The sequence below is a fragment of the Malus sylvestris genome, chromosome 16 (genome assembly GCF_916048215.2).
Source record: "Malus sylvestris chromosome 16, drMalSylv7.2, whole genome shotgun sequence".
In the NCBI taxonomy this organism is placed as follows: Eukaryota; Viridiplantae; Streptophyta; class Magnoliopsida; order Rosales; family Rosaceae; genus Malus; species Malus sylvestris.
Window position 1 is genome coordinate 10,473,961 of NC_062275.1, and position 16,851 is coordinate 10,490,811.

Sequence of the window (16,851 nt, forward strand, 5' to 3'; positions counted from 1 at the left end):
GAAAGGGTAAGCTTCGTACTGGTAGAGCACGACGTCTTTGGGGAAGGACTTCACATGGGGGTGTACCTCCTAAGCCACAAAAGCGGTGATGTTTGCAGAGAAGTACATGTGCCCTCCTGCGCAGCAAGGCACATAGGAAGGTTTCGATAGGCTGAAGCGATCGCGGAGCCCCTATGTGAACCACAACGTATTCGAATTCGAGCACGTGCTCAACATCGCTGCTTGGACCAGGCGGTGTTGAGTTGCGGATGTGGTTGTGGTGGCGCTGCCCATAAGGACGGATACTCTGGTGAGTAAAGCGATTCCGTTAACCCTTCTCATGGTGTACAAATCTCGGATCACTGCAGTCGCTCTCTCGTTCCTCGCGAAGTCGCAAGTCTCAAACTTTTGGGTTATGCAGATTCACGGTGGAGGTTGTGAGGGTTTCACGATGATGAGATGGAAAAGTAGAGAGAACCGACATAGCTTTTCGTGCCGATTCCCACAGACGGCGCCAAATGTTGATGCACAAAACCGAAGGTCTTGGAACAAGGTAAATCCGACCGTGAATCTGCAATAAATGTAAATAACACAAGATGTATCGTGGTTCACCCCAAGGTTTGAGCTACGTCCACACTGATTGTATTATATTTATCTGAGAAGTGAGGGAGAGAGAGCTCTGAGAGTGAGAGCTTTCAGAGGGGTGAGGAGCCTTAGGAATTGGCCTGAGAGATTGGCCTCTCCTAATTGTGAGGGTGAGGGGTCCTTTTATAGAATAAGGACTCCTCACTTATTACATATTTGCCCTTTCCTTTTATCACATAATTACATTTAAGTCCTCTAAGTATTTGTACGAGATCTAAATACGATTACCTAAATATGGTATAAACAGTTTTATTATTTTTATAAAAAAATCAATATAAAATGTTGACGTGGTTTAACCGTAACCACACAAATAGAAGGGTATGTGAAGATTATGGAAATGGGAAGGCAGACAATTCACCTCTAAAAGACGAAGGAGACATGTAGGGAGTACATAAAGACTTGTGGGACCATTGCATGGAGAAGGCGTGGCGTGGGAGTTTGGAGTTGTCGGCATGTGGCAGTTGGCCCCATGCCACTTGTTCTCGATGTTGCCACATGTTAATTTTGAAGGCAACGTGGCCTTTGGCTCTAGGATTAATAATGGAAAGAGATTTTCTCCGGATCCCTTCCACTAAATTCATTCAATCCATCAATCTGGGTTTTTAAAATTTGGTCCAACGGCTGCAAATACGGATTTTCTTTAAAAGTTATAATAATTTTAACCGTTAGATCAAATATCAAAAGCTCAAATGTGAATTAGATGAATTTGGTGGAAGGCATCCCTTTCCATTAATAACAAAACAATCTCATGAATTTTTATTATTTTTTAATTTTACATATTCAAATTTTTGTTGTCGGGATATAGCTCACATGTTAGAGCGCTCGATTTGCATGCGAGAGTACCCCGTACCTCCATTTGGTTTGCAAATCAGTCAATAATATTTTTTAATTTTCATCTTTATTTTTAATTTATTGGTAATTTACATTTTATTTTCGCTTTTATTGCTTTCCTTTCCCGCGCAATTTATATCACTTTCTTACTTACTCCGCGGCTGAGCTCACTCAAAATTAGGGTTTCTGGTGTCAAGAAACCAACTATGGAGGTCGCAGCTCAAATCGCTCAGCTGCTGAACGAGACTCTAAACCCAGACTGCGCCGCCGTCCACACGGCGACCGAAGCACTCGATCGCCTCTCGCAGCTCCCCCAATTCCCTTACTATCTCCTCTCCATCTCCACCGGTAATTAAGCATGCAACTCAGGCTTATATGCTAATTTTACGCGATTTATGGTTTCTTAGTGGAAAATTGTGTCGATTTATGTGTTAATTCGATACCAGGAGGTGAAGATCGAGGTCAGAAAGTCGCTGCGGCGGCGTACCTTAAAAACTTTACCAGGCGAAATGTGGACTGCGAGAATCCGAATTCGAAATCAAACGTTAGCAAGGAGTTCAAGGACCAGCTTTTGCGGGCATTGCTGCAAGCCGAACAATCGGTTGTCAAAATTTTGGTTGAAGTGGTATGCATATTTCAGAGTTCAATATCCTAATTTTTAGTACATTAGTGAAAGGTGTGAGCTTATGATATATAATTGCTTTAATGTATTGGCTGGCAGTTCCGGATCATTGTTGTTGCCGAGTTTGTTAAGCAGAACTCGTGGCCGGAACTTGTACCCGATTTGCGATCTGCTATTCAAAATAGCAACCTTATTAGCAATGGTGCAAACTCGCAATGGACCACAGCCAATGCCCTTACGATTCTTCACGCACTCCTTAGGCCCTTTCAGGTACTTAGTAGCGTATGGTGCATAATTAATTTGTTTGTTGCAAAACCAGTTTATGATATCTCTATCCAAAATTTACCCTTTCCTAGGATTGGTTTTTAAATTTTTTAAGTTTCCTTTCATCATGTGGCTACATGTGTCCGGTTGTCTGTATATTTTGTTTCCAGTCCTCATATTGGCATGTAATTGCTTGTGCTGCAAACCTTGCTCAAATAGTATCACTAATGGGCTCAAATTGTTTCTGGCAGTATTTTTTGAATCCTAAAGTTGCCAAGGAGCCAATACCGCCACAGCTAGAGCTAATTGCGAAAGACATTCTTGTGCCCTTGTTAATTGTTTTCCATCAATTTGTCGAAAAGGTTGTTCTCTTCACACTTCCTTGCTCATTTTCTTCCCTTGGTAGTCTTTTATGAGCTTTTACAATAATCGATTCTATATGATTATCAAATAGGCTTTGGGTGCTCATGGTACAACAGATGTGGAAGCAGAGAATATCCTTCTGGTTGTCAGCAAATGCATGTATTTTACTGTAAGTAACAATCTTGTTTATGATTATGGAATATTCATAAAAATGTATCATGCTCAGTCCCTTTTATCTCCCACCCTAGCCCCGCTTTTTTCAATGTTTCTGTGGCATTGCTATTTTTGTAGGTGAGGTCGCATATGCCATCTGCTTTAGTGCCTCTTCTACCTTCATTTTGTCATGATCTAATTGCCATTCTTAGTTCTTTGAGTTTTGAATCCGTGGTTACTCCACAAAATGGGTACCTGATGAGATTGAAGACTGGGAAAAGAAGTTTGCTCATTTTCTGTACTCTCATTACTCGACACCGGAAGCATTCTGATAAGTAATAACGCAATGCTTGTATTAAATTTGATTAAAGTAGAGTTATTGTGGTAAATTCTTTATGTTTTGCATTCATGTATTTTTGCAGGTTGATGCCAGACATGATAAAATGCGTTCTGAACATAGTAAAATATACCAAAAATGTTGGTGTAAGTTCTGTATTAAAATTTCTCACTTATTCATCATTTCAATCAACATTTAGAGTGGTGATGCCTGTGTTTTCCAAATTGTCTGACTGCTAAGTCTGCATCTTGAATCCAAGTTTTGACTTGCATTCTTATTCCAGCCTTCTGACTTTTATTTTTCTTATTGTATTTATTATTTTATGTTGATGTTCAATTTGCTTATTTGTGATTCTAAACATAGAATTTAAACTTTAATTCCCTGAATCTGATCATTTGCTCATTTTGTTGTCATTTTATAACTGAAAAGTAATATTATACATGCAGAGGCTTGATTTTTTATCGGAGAGGATTCTTTCATTAGCTTTTGATGTGATTTCACGTGTTCTTGAAACAGGGCCTGTAAGTTTCCTGATTAGTAAGTTTTACTGAATAAAGATCACCAAAATTCTGCCAACTTCATTCATTAGGAAGTGGAACTTTGGATGTTGCTGGAGCACAATTTGTTACTTATTCAATCCACTCCTCTTAATTGGTTTTTTCTTTTCTTTAATTGTAAATCAGGGATGGAGAATAGTTTCTCCACATTTTTCATCTCTGTTGGACTCTGCAATCTTTCAAGCATTGGTAATGAACGAGAAGGTAAATTTTATTGTCAGAAAAAAATGGGAAACACATATTTTTGAAATCTGAAGTTATAAGTTGAACTAACTCTTGTTTTTCTGGCAATTTTTCAAGTAGGATATCGTAGAGTGGGATGAAGATGCAGATGAGTACATACGAAAGAATCTTCCATCTGACATTGTATGGAAAGCTTATAATGGTCGTATATGTGATTCTTTTACCTTCTCAATTACCTTTAACATCACCTCTTGTTTTTATACAGGAAGAAATTTCTGCCTGGAGGGAGGATCTATTTACGGCCAGAAAAAGTGCTATCAATTTAATTGGTGTTATGTCAGTGTCAAAGGTTGCTCTTTTGTGGTCCTTGGTGAACTATTTCTATACATGTATTCCAAAGAGCATATTTTTTTAGCTGGTGTTCTATGCCCACAGGGACCTCCGGTAGGAACTTCTACTAATAGCTTATCAGCATCATCAAAACGTAAAAAGAATGAAAAGAACAAGAGAAGCAATCAACATGCTTCAATTGGAGAACTATTGGTGCTTCCATTTCTGTCGAAGTTTCCAATTCCTTCTGATGCTAATACATCCCAAACTAGAATTCAGAACGAGTGAGCACATAAACACATCTTCGTATAAATTATCTGATATTGAATTGGTATGCCCTATATATATATGTGTAGTGTCCAACATTTGATTATTTTCTTGTGCCGGTAATTCTTTCTTTTATCTCTTTGTTTATATAGTTCCCCTTATGCAGCTTGTTAACTGTTGTCCTGTTCCTCCTACTCACCAACATTTTCAATTTTTCATGTGTAGATGCTTCTTTCATATTGATTTGTATACTTTAATTTATTCCCTGACTCTCTTACTGTGACAATCACAGTTATTTTGGTGTTTTGATGGCATATGGTGGCTTGTTAGATGTAAGGACTTTTTCTCCAGTTACGTCATAATTTGATTTACTGTGGTATAATAAGAGCCTGCAAGTGAATATTTATAATTCTTTTAATGCAATACAGTTTCTAAGAGAGCAGCAACCTGCATATGCGACAACTCTGGTTCAAACTCGGTTGCTACCATTGTATAAATTATCAGTCTCCTTACCGTACTTAGTTGCCACTGCAAACTGGGTTCTTGGAGAGCTTGCTTCCTGCCTACCTGAAGTGAGGCTGTTTCTTACCATACCAGCTCCTACTCTTGTAATTTAATTAAAATGAGAAAAGTTTTATCCACACATCACTTGCTATCTGATGTTTTGTTAGCTTGATTTTATTTTATACTTCCTTGAAAACCGCATGCTTTTCTTTAGGCCCACTATTCAAAAATTATGTCGGTTTTTCAGGAGATGAGTGCAGATGTGTATACCTCATTGCTCAAGGCATTGGTTATGCCTGATAATGGGGATATTTCTTGTTATCCCGTGCGGGTTTCTGCTGCTGCGGCAATTGTGGGACTTCTTGATGTGGGTCACAAACTCAATCTTTTAGTTGATCCCTTGTGACTTCTTCAGTGGCATTATTAATCTTTCTGATCTGATGTTCTGTCTCCAGAATGACTACCCACCACCTGAGTGGCTTCCTCTCCTTCAAGTTGTGATTGGTAGGATTGGCAATAACGAGGAAGAAAGCTCAATTTTATTTCGTCTTCTCAGTTCTGTGGTGGAGGTGGGACATGAAAATGTTGTAGTTCATATCCCTTACATTGTTTCAACATTAGTTGTTGGAATCTCAAAATGCATTCCCACTGATCTGGAGCCATGGCCTCAGGTATATGTAGATTTGTATTGCTAGGCTGGTAGTTTATCTATCCTTTTGGATATCATGTTTAGCAGTTAGGGATTGATGCACCCGCTGCTAAAAAGAGAGGGAAACTGCTATGTATATAGTATAGTATATGGCTTCTCATCCAATAAGCTTTACTAAATTGAATCATTGTGTGCTTGACCAATTTGGACCCATGAAATCAGATTGCCCCAAAATTAGTACTGTTTATTCATGGAGATTTTTTCCCCTGCGATTTTTTTTTTTGCGTTCTGTACGCTCACTGTATATTTTGTGTTTACCTGATCCACAGTGCATGAAAATTTCTTCCACTGATCTCTAAGTAATCTCTAAATAATCACCGATTTCTTTTTGGAATGTAAATTTCTTCCAGTTTCAACTATTAGTGGAATATGACCGAAGGGAAGGGTGTTAAGACTGATGAACTGCCATTGTTTATATTAGATGGTTGAAAAGGGCTTTGAAGCATTAGCAGCAATAGATCAATCTTGGGAAAGTTTTACGGCTGAACAATCTGAGGAGAATGAATCGAGTGAAAAGTGGGTATCAAGCCGAGCTACCATCGGTAGAGCTTTCTCTTCTCTCTTGCAACAGGCTTGGCTTGCACCAGCGCATCACTTGGTTAGTTTTTATTTCTAGTAAACTTTCCAGACAAAGAATGCATATACTTTTTTTTTGTGATAAGCTATTTCATATTTAATATGCTATCCGAAGTTAGTGTCTTTAATTGGAGCCATTAAATACTAGGTTCTTAAAACTCCCAACTTCTTGTGCGTCTGTACTTTAGACAACAAATACCTCTGTGCTCATTTTTAATCATTTTCCCTATATACATATGGAATTCAGGTTGTTACTTTGTGCTATTTTCTCTGTTTTTAATCAGGGACGGGAAGACGAGGTTTTGCCCCCTTCTTCTTGCTTAGATTATGCATCAACATTGCTCCGATCCATCATGCTGTCTGTTACTGAAAGTAATGCAATTCTAGAGCTTAAAGTATCAGAGTTATTATTAGTTTGGGCTGATCTGATTGCCAACTGGCATGCTTGGGAAGAATCAGAGGATATGTCAATCTTTGAGTGCATTAAGGAAGCGGTCAGTCTACACAAAAAATATGGGTTGAAGAATTTTATTGTAGGACAAATGCCATCTCCTCCAGCTCCACCTGTTCCTCAGCATTCCATAATACAAGGCATTGGTACTTTTATAAGCGAGGCTGCCTTACAATATCCATCTGCAATGTGGAAGATTTGCTCTTGTATCCATATACTACTACATGCCCCAATTTACTCATCCGAGATAGAAGGTGTGAAGCAGTCGTTGGCAGTTGCATTTTGTCAGGCAACATATACCCGTTTCAGAGAAATTAAAAGCAAGCCTGGTCCTCTCTGGAAGCCTTTGCTGCTCGCTATATCATCATGCTATTTATGCTGTCCCGAAGTTGTAGAGGGTATATTGGAGAAGGATGGAGATGGAGGATTTCAAACCTGGATGTCTGCACTTGGATCCGTTTCCTCTAGCTCTTTCAAACCGGGGCTACCTACAGAGTCAGAGATAAAGTTGATTGGTAAGTACTTGGTCTCTAAAACGGGGGAAATGAAATTGTGTTTCAGCCTCTAACAGACTGACATGATATTTTAGTTACTTTTGCTTTGCATAAATTCCTGAAACCCTATGAATTGGATAACTTGGGACATGACTAACAGTTAATGAATCTCAGTGCTGGCACTGGCAAAAGTGGTTGAACGGGTGGTGGTAGTTGGAAAGTCATCTGGTGCTTTGTTACGGGAATGCTTTACCTCTCTGATGGAAGCATCTATACGATGGAAAGAACTGCAGGAAGAAGAGGAAGCAGGTGGAGAAGAAGAGACCGAGGATGATGATGAAATTGAAGATGATGATGATGACGACGATGATGAGGTTTGAACTTGCAAGTTTTTTGTTTATAGTCAAGTTTCAGGATTCATCTTTTAAAAGTTCTCTACATTTTTGGACTGCCTATTAATGACAGAAGGCTATGTGCAATAAATGTATGCTATTCTTTTTCATAGGTTACTCTGGCTAATATTACATAATTTTTGTTATTATTCCCTTCATGAAAATTTACTTTTATCATCTGAAAAGTTAATGGATGATATTTGATTTGGGCTTTTTATCCTTGAATTTTCTCTCATGCATCTGATATTAGCAAACTTGCATTTTTCCTTGCAGGATTCGGAGGATGATGAATATGAAGAGACTGAGGAAGAGTTTCTGAATAGGTATGCTGAAGCAGCTCTTGCTTTGGAAAACGGTACAGTTATCGAAGAGGGGGAACTAGAAGATGAAGACCAGGAAATGGATTTTGAGCAAGGTCCATGTTTTGTTATAGCTGTACAGTTTGCCATCATCACGACAGCATATGAGCTCATTATAATTAGTTGTCTTCTTTCTCGTTGCATTTGTTTGCTGAAATTTTGATTTTTGCAGGCTGCTTAGACGAAATTGATCTGGAAAGAGTTGTATCGTCACTTCTGGAGAGATACCATCCTGTAGTCATACAAGGACAGGCATTTCCACCGGAGCTGATTTCGAGTTTCCTAGAAGTTTTCCCTCAATGTAGGTCGTTCTTCCAGCAATAATTTTGGTAAATTTTATTGACCTTTGTTTTCCCTGAAAATGACTGATAATTTTTTTTTTGCATTGTAAACTCGGTAAATTTATTGGGAAGTCATTTGTAAAATGTGATCTGAAGTGTTTGTGGTAAAAGACATTCATGGTTTTGCACTTCGATCTGGTGTATATGTGGTCTACCTATTATTTTGTGGGGAGTTTTGGTTGCTTATAACGGGGGCCAATGAGGAAATCCATATTTGAGTTTCTTGGGCTCTTCTTCTGCCCTGTCATCAATCGGTGCCTAGAAACACAATTAATTAGAACCAGAACACGGGCTCATTAGGCAGTGCATCAACGGAAAACATTTATGTTCATAAGCGCTTTTGTCACATATTCTGGTGCTTTTACAGAAGCATTTGAAAGAGTTTCATAAGGTACTAGCCTCCTGGCCGATCATTTTTTGTCCAACAACCTCATCACCGTGTATTGCAAATGCGAGTCGCTTTTATCCGCAGGCTACCTGTTTGATAAAATGCCCGGCCAAGTCCTTGACGGCTCAGATTGATGCTATAAACTTAACTTCAATCTGGCATCTTGGAATGCAATGATGCCCAATGTGTAATGACTGTCACAAGGCATTCGAACTTAAGAGGATAATGCACATCAAATGTGGAGACATGGGAAGTGCACGCATTTGTTAACAACGCGTTATTATTAAATTTAAACATTAACGACTACATTTTCATGATTAATGATAATCAAAGTAACGTCGATCTATATTTATTTAGAGGGTGTTACCCATACATTATTTTTTATTTCTCTCACTCTTTGCTAATTTCTGTCAATTGTTCTTCTTTAATTTATCCGATTCGACATTCGAAAATTAAAAAAGTATAAGTGGATATAACATCTCCTTATTTATTTATACTTTGCTTTTTCTTATTGGTTTAAAACACTATTACTTCAGAGGATGAAGTATGTTAACTAGTTTTCGTGATGTTCCAATTATGCCCTTATGTATATTTAAACTAAATAAAAATTAATAGTAACAAGACTAAACAAACCAAAAACCCAATCTGGTAAAATCCCCGACCAAAAACAACGAGCATAGCTAATTAATCACAGCCGTCTGATTCAGGGTTCACCGCTGATTCTGGACTGTAGGTGCAGCTGATATTTATCCCCGTAACCCTACAATAAAATTTCACGCCCCCCTCACCTCCCGACTCATATAATTAGCGCTTTTTCCCGGAAATTTCGGTTTTTGGGAAGTTCTTCAAGTCCTCCGAAGTCCGACCCACAGAGGACGAGAAGCAAACCCCAAACATTTTCCCGGAATTTCTCTTTTTTTTTTCTCGCGTCGCTCTCTGATTGAATATTACGCAAACGAAATTGAAGTTTTTCGAAGCTGTTGTTCAATATATTCGAGGAGGTACGTGATTTTTTTTAGGGTTTACGAATTAGGAATTATCTGCTTGATTTGACCTCGTTTTTTTAATTTTGGGTATTTAAAATTTTGCTTAGTTTTAATATGCTTGGTCGTTGAACGTTTAGGATGATGTTTTGTTAATTTCAAATTTTGTTACGATGCTAGAAATTTAGGTTCTGAGAAGTGAGAAACTGTTGGTAAAGTAAGAACAGAATTTTGAAGACTAAATTAGAATAATTTAGTTTCAGAAGACTAAATAATTATTTTTTGATTTGCTGGAGAGAGTGAACTGTGGGATGATCTGAGGTTGTTAACAAATATCTTTTACAATTTATTAGTCCATGGGATATGCGAGACGATCGAATGTATTTGATTTAGAGTTTATAATGTCAATGCACTGATGGAATGGTTATATCTGATTGTAGATAAGTGTTAGGCATGGCAACAGAGGAGCCGGCTGGTCCACGGTATGCGCCAGATGATCCTACACTGCCTAATCCGTGGAAGGGTTTGATTGATGGTAGCACGGGTTTGTTATACTACTGGAATCCTGAAACTAACGTTACCCAGTATGAAAAACCGGCTTCTTTGCCTCCGCCCTTGCCATCAGGCCCGCCTCCTGCTACTGCCACACCAAAGCTGGCTGCAATTCCTGTTGCTCATTCAGTGCAACCGAAGGGAGTGATGCCTCAGGATGGACAGCAGATAACGCAAGCTCCACAACAGCACGGGTCGCAAGTGAGCCAGTTTTCTCAACAGCATGGACATCTAATGGCACAACAGATGAATCCGACATCATATGCTCAACAGCAGGGCTCACAAATGGCTCAACCTGGACATCAACAGAGTTCACTATTGGGACAGGCCATGCAACAGCATGGGCAAATGATGCAGCATCCGGGTCAGCAAATGCCCCAGCCGCAAGTGCATCAAGGGCAGCAAATGCCTCAGCAACTGGGACAACACACACCACAGGGTCATGCGTCACAAGGGCAGCAAAGGCTTCAACAACTGGGACAACACACACCACAGAGTCATGGGTCACAAATGCATCCGTTTGCACATCAGCAGATGCATTATAGGCCTTATCAGCAAAGCATTCCTCCCCAAGGGCAACAGAGTCCACAACCGCAAACTCTGCATAGTGCACAAGCGCAACCACTGGCAAATCAACAAGAATATAAAGCTGCATTCCCCCAGAGGGAGGAAGATGATTTTCAACAAAGAAATCAAATTGGTGTTTCTCCATCCCGGTTTCAACAAGCGGGAGCCTCATCTGTGCAGAATCTTCCTACTGGGACCAATCCAGTACAAATGCCACAGAGGTCTGTTCATCAAGGCCCAACCCAACAATTTGGCGGCCCCTTGGGAAACATGCAACATCCTTCCTCTTTTGGTCACTTGCAGCAACCAGGGGCTGATTTGGCTCACCATCAACATGGTTCTAGGTTCCAAAGTCAAATGGACCCAGCAATGATACACGGTCAGCAGTCAAATGTGCCTCCTGTTGGATTAAGAATGGGTCATGAAAATAATTTCCATGGTCGAGGTGGAAATGACTATTACTTCAATAGTAACAATGAAGGGACGACAGGTCCTCAGCAGCCCAAGCTTGCATCTATTCCGATTGCTAAAAGCCAGCAGGTATCTCTTAATTTATATCACTGTCGTGTTCTGTTAGGTTTCCATGTAAGTTATTTACCTTTAAATCCATTCATCAAAAGTTAACTGATTTCTCATTACATCATGTCATTTTTTTTTCAGGAGATGAGTGGTGGCCCTCCATTTCAAAATGCTACACCTGGTCATTCCAACGCCCTGAATACAATGCCAGGTCATTCCATGCATAACGTGTACAGTCATGCAACAGGTGCTCCACCATTCCCAAATAACTCTTTGGTGAAGCCCCCTTATGTCAGACCTACAAGTCTTACTAGTCTCTCACCTGTTGAAGTTTATCGTCAACAACATGAAGTTACTGCATCGGTCTGTATTTCTGTTTGCTTGTGATCTATTTGTGGGAATGTGGGAATGCTCGTAAATTTTAGTTTATACAGCACAGAAAATGGTTTTGAGGAGATGGGTACAATATGATATTGGTTTTGATAAGAGATGGTGCTGTATTGTTTATAGTTATTATAGACACAATAGTATGTTAAACTAATGTTAATTCTTTAGGAAAACTAATGAAAAAGGCTTGAAAACTTTGAGTTTTAACGATAAGGACAAAATAAAGAGTAAAATGAATAGTAGCAGGTTTGACTTTTTAGCGTAAAAATATGGTTTTTCGTTAAAGTGAACAGTATCGTGGGTTTTTCGTTAAAACTACCTAATTCTTTATGACCTCAATTTTTGCATTTAATTGCATAGGGTGACAATGTACCTGCACCATTCATGACATTTGAAGACACTGGTTTTCCTCCAGAGATATTGAGAGAGGTAAGTTACATTCCCCTAGATTTGTCCTTTCTCTGAATATAAAATATCCATTATGAGATCCATGCCATTCCATTTTTGTATTAGTATTTGTTTTCTACTTTTGAACTCATGAGTTCTCACTTGTCGCAGGTGCGATATCTGCTCCGGAGGAGGAGCATATGTCGTACGCTGCACTGCTATTGGCACACTTACACATGCAACAACTATTCTGATTTTTGGAGGCTGCAAAATGAACTGTTGGAGCCTTTCTTGTGCATCTTCTAAAAGGGTGGTTGGCCCTTCATCCAAATCACACCTTATGTGACTGGGATTTCTTGCTTAATGGCTCCACCTGTTATGTCTTTATGCCCTCTTTTGTTGCCTCAAGTTGCTTGTGTAAGCAACCATATACCCATGGGCTTTTTTGTCATCTTACTCTTCTATCAATACAAAATTTTATTGATATTTGTTTGGTTGTAGTCTATCTTTGTGCGAGACATTCTAAAACTTTTTTCTGATCACTTAGACCTATGTTATTGGTTCAGATTCATGCTGCTGGCTTCGCATCTCCCACGCCAATTCAGGCACAAACATGGCCAATTGCTCTTCAAAGTAGGGATATAGTTGCAATTGCAAAAACTGGTTCCGGAAAAACTTTGGGCTATTTGATGCCTGCATTCATTCTTCTTAGACAACGCCATAATAATTCTCAGAATGGCCCAACAGTCCTGGTTTTGGCCCCAACACGGGAGCTTGCAACACAGATACAAGATGAGGTTTTGAAATTTGGGCGAGCTTCTAGGGTATCTTGCACGGTGGATGCTCATTGCTTGACTTTATTGATACGATAGTTTCATTTTTTTCAGTTCATTTTGGTTTGTATGTTTTATTCACTGTGATTGAACTTCATGATTCCAGTGCCTGTATGGTGGAGCTCTGAAGGGCCCTCAGCTAAAAGAGTTAGATCGTGGAGCAGACATAGTGGTGGCAACTCCTGGTCGTCTTAATGACATACTGGAAATGAAGAAAATTGATTTTCAGCAAGTTTCTCTACTTGTACTTGATGAAGCAGATCGAATGCTTGACATGGGTTTTGAACCTCAAATCCGTAAAATCGTGGATCAAATACCCCCGAACAGACAAACTCTTATGTACACAGCAACATGGCCCAAAGAAGTAAGAAAGATAGCAAGTGATCTTCTTGTTAATCCTGTACAAGTGAATATTGGCAGCGTTAATGAGCTTGCTGCAAACAAGTCTATCACACAGGTAATTCTTTCTTTCTTTCTTTTTTTTAAGCGTTTTGACTAGTGCACGGACTCTGGGATAATGTAATGCAACTAGTTAAAGTTCCAATTGGAAACTTTTAGAAAGGTCTATCACTTTGTGTATTGCAGAGTCTAGGATAATGATAAAAAGTATAAATTTAAAGCCAGTCTCACAGACCTTGCATCTGAGGAACTTTGTCTTATATGGTTAATATATGGGACATATGCCACTTAGCCTGCAAAATAGTCATAGCTTTGTTATTGGTTTTCTAGTACATGCATCATGGATGGTAGGCTAGGACTAGTTTAGTGTGGGTGGGATTATCTAGTGAAAGTAGGGATGAAGTTGATGAGAATGTCTATGATTTATGGAAGCAATGATGAACAGTTAGGTAATTTAGTATATTAATGTGCTATGATCATAGAAACTACAATTGTCATACCAGGTGCTTTATTTTTTCAGTTTTGATCAGTACAGTACTCACATAAGAAATCTTACTTATGCAAAAGATTTTCTATTAAACTTAAATCTAATTATAACACAGAACCATAAGCTTTGTCGTACACTTCAGTTCTGGCTCACAACTATAAGCTTCCACACAGACTAATTATATACAACTGGTCAGTGTGATGGTCGATCTCCTTTTTTTATGTGCATCTGGTGCAGAGGGTTTTTCAAAAGCACACATAGGGTGGAATATATCTGTACTATTAACTTGTTTGTGAAGTGGGAACCTTTTTATATGTTCAAAAAGAAGTAGGAACCTTTTTAGTTTTTATTGCTTCACTATGCAAAATGATTTGTTTATAAATCTGCAGTACGTTGAAGTTGTCCCACAAATGGAGAAGCAAAGGCGTTTGGAGCAGATCCTGAGATCCCAAGAACAAGGTTCTAAGATCATTGTCTTTTGTTCCACCAAGAGGTTGTGTGATCAGATTGCACGTAGTATTGGACGCACTTTTGGGGCTGCTGCAATTCACGGGGACAAGTCTCAAGGTGAGCGAGACTGGGTTTTAAATCAGTTCCGGAGTGGAAAATCCCCGGTATTAGTTGCCACTGACGTTGCTGCTCGTGGGCTTGACATCAAAGATATAAGGTTAACTCATTTCAATGCACTTTCTTTATTTCCAATTTAACATGTTCAGTTTATGAATGAAAATAACGACGATCATTGGGACAAAGATCATGATTGAGCTTAGAATTTAGACCTCGGCTTTGGTTCAAAGACATTGTACTTACAGTTGAGTTTCACATGTTATAGGGTGGTGGTAAACTATGATTTCCCTACTGGTGTTGAAGACTATGTTCACCGAATTGGAAGAACTGGGAGGGCTGGCGCAACGGGGGTGTCATACACCTTTTTCTCTGAGCAAGACTGGAAATATGCAGCTGATTTGATTAAAGTTCTGGAGGGAGCTAACCAGCAAGTGCCTCCAGAGGTGCGAGAGATTGCTCTACGTGGTGGGCCTGGTTTTGGCAAGGATAGGAATCCAATGAACCGTTTTGATTCTGGTGGGCCTGTTAATGGTGCTGCTGGCCGTTGGGATTCCGGTGGCCGTGATGGAATTAGGGATGGGGGTTTTGGTGGTCGTGGCAGTATGAGGGATGGGGGCTTTGGAGGTCGTGGTGGTTTTGGTGGTCGTGGCGGCATGCGAGATGGCAACTTTGGCGGTCGTGGCAGCATGCGAGATGGCAACTTTGGCGGTCGTGGGGGCCCTAGGGACGGTGCTGGTAGCGGCCGTGGTGGGAGAGGCGATTTCTTTTCTGGGCCTGGAAACAGGGGGCGAGGATTTGGTGGTCCTGGTGGTGGTAATGTTGGTCGGGGTAGAAATGGCAGTGGCCCACAAGATCGGTTCAACAGTATGGATGGCCGTGGGGGACGTGGACGGGGACGATTTGATAATAGAGTTGATTTTCCTGACAGGAGCAGAGGCAGGAACTATAGCCGTAGCCCTGACAGAGTTCGAACATGGGATATTAACAGAAGCAGAAGCCGGAGTCGAAGCCGCAGCATTAGCCGGAGTAGGAGTCGGAGCTGGACCAGGAGTCGGAGTCGTAGCCGGAGCTGGTCCCGTGGCCGTAGCCGCAGCTACAGCCATAGCCGAAGTCATAGTCGCAACCGTAGTCGGAGCCCCAGTTATGAAAGATATGAGAGGCCGCCACGCGTGTCAAAATTTGATATGAAGGATCCTGTTCCCGAATCTGTGGTTCCACCTGTACCAGAGATGGTTCCTACGTCCCCAGAGACACAAGTCAATGTATATCCAGACACCAAGCCGAAACTGCCAGTGGTTGAGCAAACGGGGCTAGTGGATACACAGGGCGGAGGAGGAGACCCTTCCCATCACTCATTGATTTAACCTGAGAGCGGTCGACACGGTCTTTCTTTCCAGTCCTTGTGGTGCATTTATGTCGGTTTTCCTGAGAATACTTTCTGAACTGCTCTACTGCTTCTGCTGGTGGTGGAAGGTCATGTCGGGTAATTGGCGATAGTTATGGACGACGGATGTGTTAGGGTGGCTCTAGAAAACTCTTTTTGTGCACGGCCTAATATTGTGATCAACAACAGTTGAATTTGAGTATTGGAGAGGACGTTCACTCGTCGGATTATTGGTGTCTTGTGTGAGAAATTGGGATAGACATGTATTACACCTTTCCCACATAGAATTCTAGGTGTCTAATTTTACTAGATTTTGTCATGAATTATCCTATTTTTTTTCAAATGAACTCTTTGATGTTTAATCTCCATCTCTCTCTCTCTCTCTCTCTCACACACACACACACGCGTACACACACACACACACGCACAGAGCAGAGTGTTCAGGAATTTGTAGGTAGATGCAATGTGCTTTAGGTACTACTAATGGAAGCCTTGGCACAAAACTTAGCGACTGGTGCTTTAGGATTCATAGAGCCGATCCACTTAATGAAGCAAGGTTTTGTTGTTGTATGTATATGATTTCTAGTTAGGCACTTGGGTGTGACTCTTGCCTCTCATTTTCTCTGTTTTATGCTGTAAAGTCGCAAAACGATTTAGCGATAGGTTGTCTGGTTCGCCTCTTTATAGGTTGCCGGAACATCTCAAGGTTTTTTTATGGAGAGATTTTCTCATGCAATTAAATTTTAGCTTTTGTTATGTCCCACTTCAATAAACATCTGCCATGTGCTTGAAACATGCGCTACTTGTCTAAAATAATTATCAAGTGGTGAAAAGGCGACACGAGAGAATAAAAGAGTTTCTCCTTCATAGATTTCTGCCTGATTAGACTAAACTTGTCACCGTGTTTAGCACATAGGTGTTTCTTCAGGTGAACAAAGGGCCCTAATTGCCCTAAAGAAGGTTGGAGCAATGAACATTTTATCTTATCGCATACATAACGAATATTTTCATGGAAAGGACATCCACATGCAAGCAAGCATA

General features: G+C 40.2%; 2 protein-coding genes across 3 annotated transcripts; both read left to right on the plus strand.

The window, feature by feature from the left end:
- Positions 1–1,591: 1,591 nt before the first annotated feature.
- On the plus strand, positions 1,592–8,488 carry LOC126608378 (importin beta-like SAD2 homolog). The gene is made up of 21 exons (XM_050276252.1): positions 1,592–1,803; positions 1,902–2,080; positions 2,177–2,347; positions 2,593–2,703; positions 2,796–2,873; positions 2,996–3,192; positions 3,280–3,340; positions 3,641–3,715; positions 3,878–3,955; positions 4,055–4,117; positions 4,200–4,283; positions 4,370–4,548; positions 4,824–4,863; positions 4,960–5,103; positions 5,283–5,402; positions 5,491–5,706; positions 6,166–6,342; positions 6,605–7,286; positions 7,440–7,639; positions 7,931–8,072; positions 8,189–8,488. The coding sequence occupies exons 1-21, from the start codon at positions 1,662–1,664 to the stop codon at positions 8,338–8,340; spliced, it is 3,291 nt and encodes a 1,096-aa protein (XP_050132209.1). The 5' UTR covers positions 1,592–1,661; the 3' UTR covers positions 8,341–8,488.
- Positions 8,489–9,544: 1,056 nt separating this feature from the next.
- LOC126607596 (DEAD-box ATP-dependent RNA helicase 40-like) lies at positions 9,545–16,172 on the plus strand. 2 transcript variants are annotated; one of them, XM_050275255.1, is made up of 9 exons: positions 9,545–9,746; positions 10,169–11,387; positions 11,508–11,547; positions 11,578–11,729; positions 12,114–12,182; positions 12,707–12,976; positions 13,080–13,430; positions 14,249–14,526; positions 14,692–16,172. In XM_050275255.1, exons 2-9 carry the CDS (start codon positions 10,182–10,184, stop codon positions 15,788–15,790), a joined length of 3,465 nt encoding a protein of 1,154 aa, XP_050131212.1. In that variant the 5' UTR covers positions 9,545–9,746; positions 10,169–10,181; the 3' UTR covers positions 15,791–16,172. The 2 variants fall into 2 exon arrangements, with proteins under 2 accessions (XP_050131212.1, XP_050131211.1); XM_050275254.1 differs by having other exon boundaries at positions 11,508–11,729.
- The last annotated feature ends 679 nt before the right edge of the window (positions 16,173–16,851 follow it).